The 2,500-nt window shown below is 45.4% G+C and overlaps 1 protein-coding gene across 1 annotated transcript in view; it reads left to right on the forward strand.

Annotated features, from left to right (window-relative positions):
* Positions 1-97: 97 nt before the first annotated feature.
* The window catches only part of LOC125045498 (steroid hormone receptor ERR1-like), a gene marked incomplete at its 5' end in the record, with an annotated part of 42,757 nt that continues 40,354 nt past the window's right edge, over positions 98-2,500 (forward strand). The window contains 1 exon segment of the mRNA XM_047642788.1: positions 98-295. Coding sequence (XP_047498744.1) covers positions 98-295 — 198 coding nt within the window.

A 2,500-nucleotide genomic window follows, 5' to 3' on the forward strand; every position in this document is an offset into this window, starting at 1 on the left:
CCTCCTTCCTCCCTTCCTCCCTCCCTCCCTCCTTCCCTCCCTCTCTCTCTCCCAGACATCGGTACCTGTAACAAACCCCTCTTCTTCCTCCTCTCAGGTGTGCATGATGAGCGGCGGGGGCGGGCCCGGGGACGGAGAAGGGGTTGGCGGGGTGGGCCACATCAAGCAGGAAGATGGAGGCTACGGCGTGACGCCCACCAGCACCCACCACCACCCACGGGCACGCCAACCCTCCTGTTCGTCGCCCAACACCACGGCAGTGTATTCACCCTCCACGACGGGCATCACCTCCGAGGTAAGTACTGTGTTGTCTGTACGGTATTATGCTAGGGACAGGATGATTCGTTTTTCATTTAATAGCGTGATCTCGTGTTGTGTTGGAATGTAAGATTTTATTTTATTTAATTTTCGTTTATTTGTATATTTATTTATTTATTTATTTTATTTATTTGTTATTGTAAGTTATTCATCGTTTTTGTGATCACTGTGTTAAATTAGCTTATCAAGTGATTTTGAAATCTGGTCATATATTCCTCTCTTATCATGTATCCAATTATTTATTCATTTATTTTTCGGAAATTTAAGGATCATTTATAAGTGAATATGAAATGAGGTAAAGAAAGATTCCTAAAATACAGATATATAGCAACTAATAATCACTTCATTAACAGACAAAATTCAAGGTGATAGAGTATGTGTTATGGATGTATGTGTGTCTGTGCGTATCTTTTTCATCATATATTTTGTCTTTGTTGTTGTTTAAATATCGTAGTTTATTCGAAAAAAAAATTCGAATGAGTTTGACATTTGATTTGATATCAAAGTATGAGCCAACTGCAGAAGAAAAAGTGACGATTTTATACAAAATTGTTTGCATACAATTACACAAAACAAAAGACTAAAGAGTAACTTAAAAATAAATTAATAACTCTCCTTAGTGCAAGATTCCAAATGCATTATCTTTGAAGTTCAAGTGCACATAAATCTTTCCTTTATGATCAACATTTAGACGCAACTTAACCCGTTGATTTATTGCACGACCATAATGTCTTTTTTCAGTCCACCTTTATGCATCTGTTTCCCATAATTTGTGACGCGGATTCGCTTAGAAACACGCTCCTCGGAACAGGTACACAGACAAACACTCACATACAGACGAGGACAATGACACAGACACAGATATTGATATGAACAAAGCCAAAGCCGTAGATGCACATACATAATCACACCCACACCCACACCCTCCTCCTCCCCCTCCCCCTCCCCCTCCCCCTCACTCTTCCCCTCACGCTCCCCCTCACCCTCACCCTCACCCTCACCCTCACCCTCCCCCTCCCCCTCACCCTCACGCTCCCCCTCACGCTCACCCTCACCCTCATCCTCATCCTCACCCTCACCCTCACCCTCACCCTCACCCTCACCCTCACCCTCACCCACACCAACACACACACACACACACACACACACACACACACACACACACACACACACACACACACACACACACACACGCATACACACCCGCCGCCCCCCCCCCCCCCCCGCACCCCCCCCCCACACACACACACACATACACACACACACACACACACACGCACACATGCTCACATGCTCTATAAACACAGCACGTCAAGAACCGTCATTCACTCACCCTTTTTTCCCTAGACATATGCCCCATCCGTCTCACATTCCGTCGCCCATGCAAGAAAAAAAAAAAAAAAAAAAAAATCCATTTCGTGCCAAACAAAGCTTCGTCGAGAGTGTGAGTAGGTGAAAGAAAGGAAGGAAAGACAGACATAAGGTTTGAACCGATCACGCTGGCACACCCCCAGTGACTCAGCTGGCCTCCGCAACCCCTCTTTCGAACACGCTTCCTCCCACCCTCATATACCCAGACGTGATTCCGCTGTCTTGCTCGTTAAAAATGTACCCCCTTCGTCTGTACACGTTGGAACATCGCTACCCCCACCCCCCCCTCCCGCGGCGACTTGGTGTGCGGGCGTGGTTTTTAGCGTATATTTACTTGGTTCTGTATTAACTGTTTGGTGATAATCGATGGCGTTCCTAGTGTTCCTGGTATTCTGGTGCAGCGACTGTTGTTAACGATATATCTGCTGTTGCCGGTGGCTTTAATAGGGGTGATTTGTTTCATGATTTATTTGTTAGGGTTTATTTGTAGATATGTTTATTGTTTCTGTCTCTCTGTGTCTCTGTCTCTGTCTCTGTCTGTCTGTCTGTCTGTCTGTCTGTCTGTCTCTCTGTCTCTCTCTCTCTCTCTGTCTCTCTCTCTCTCTCTCTCTCTCTCTCTCTCTCTCTCTCTCTCTCTCTCTCTCTCTCTCTTGTTAGGGTTTATTTGTAGATCTGTTTATTCTCTCTCTCTCTCTCTCTCTCTCTCTCTCTCTCTCTCTCTCTCTCTCTCTCTCTCTCTCTCTCTCTCTCTCTCTCTCTCTCTCTCTCTTGATGCTGCTCTCATTTTCACACCTGTTGTTTGTTTATTTCA

The sequence above is a fragment of the Penaeus chinensis genome, chromosome 37, assembly GCF_019202785.1.
Source record: "Penaeus chinensis breed Huanghai No. 1 chromosome 37, ASM1920278v2, whole genome shotgun sequence".
In the NCBI taxonomy this organism is placed as follows: Eukaryota; Metazoa; Arthropoda; class Malacostraca; order Decapoda; family Penaeidae; genus Penaeus; species Penaeus chinensis.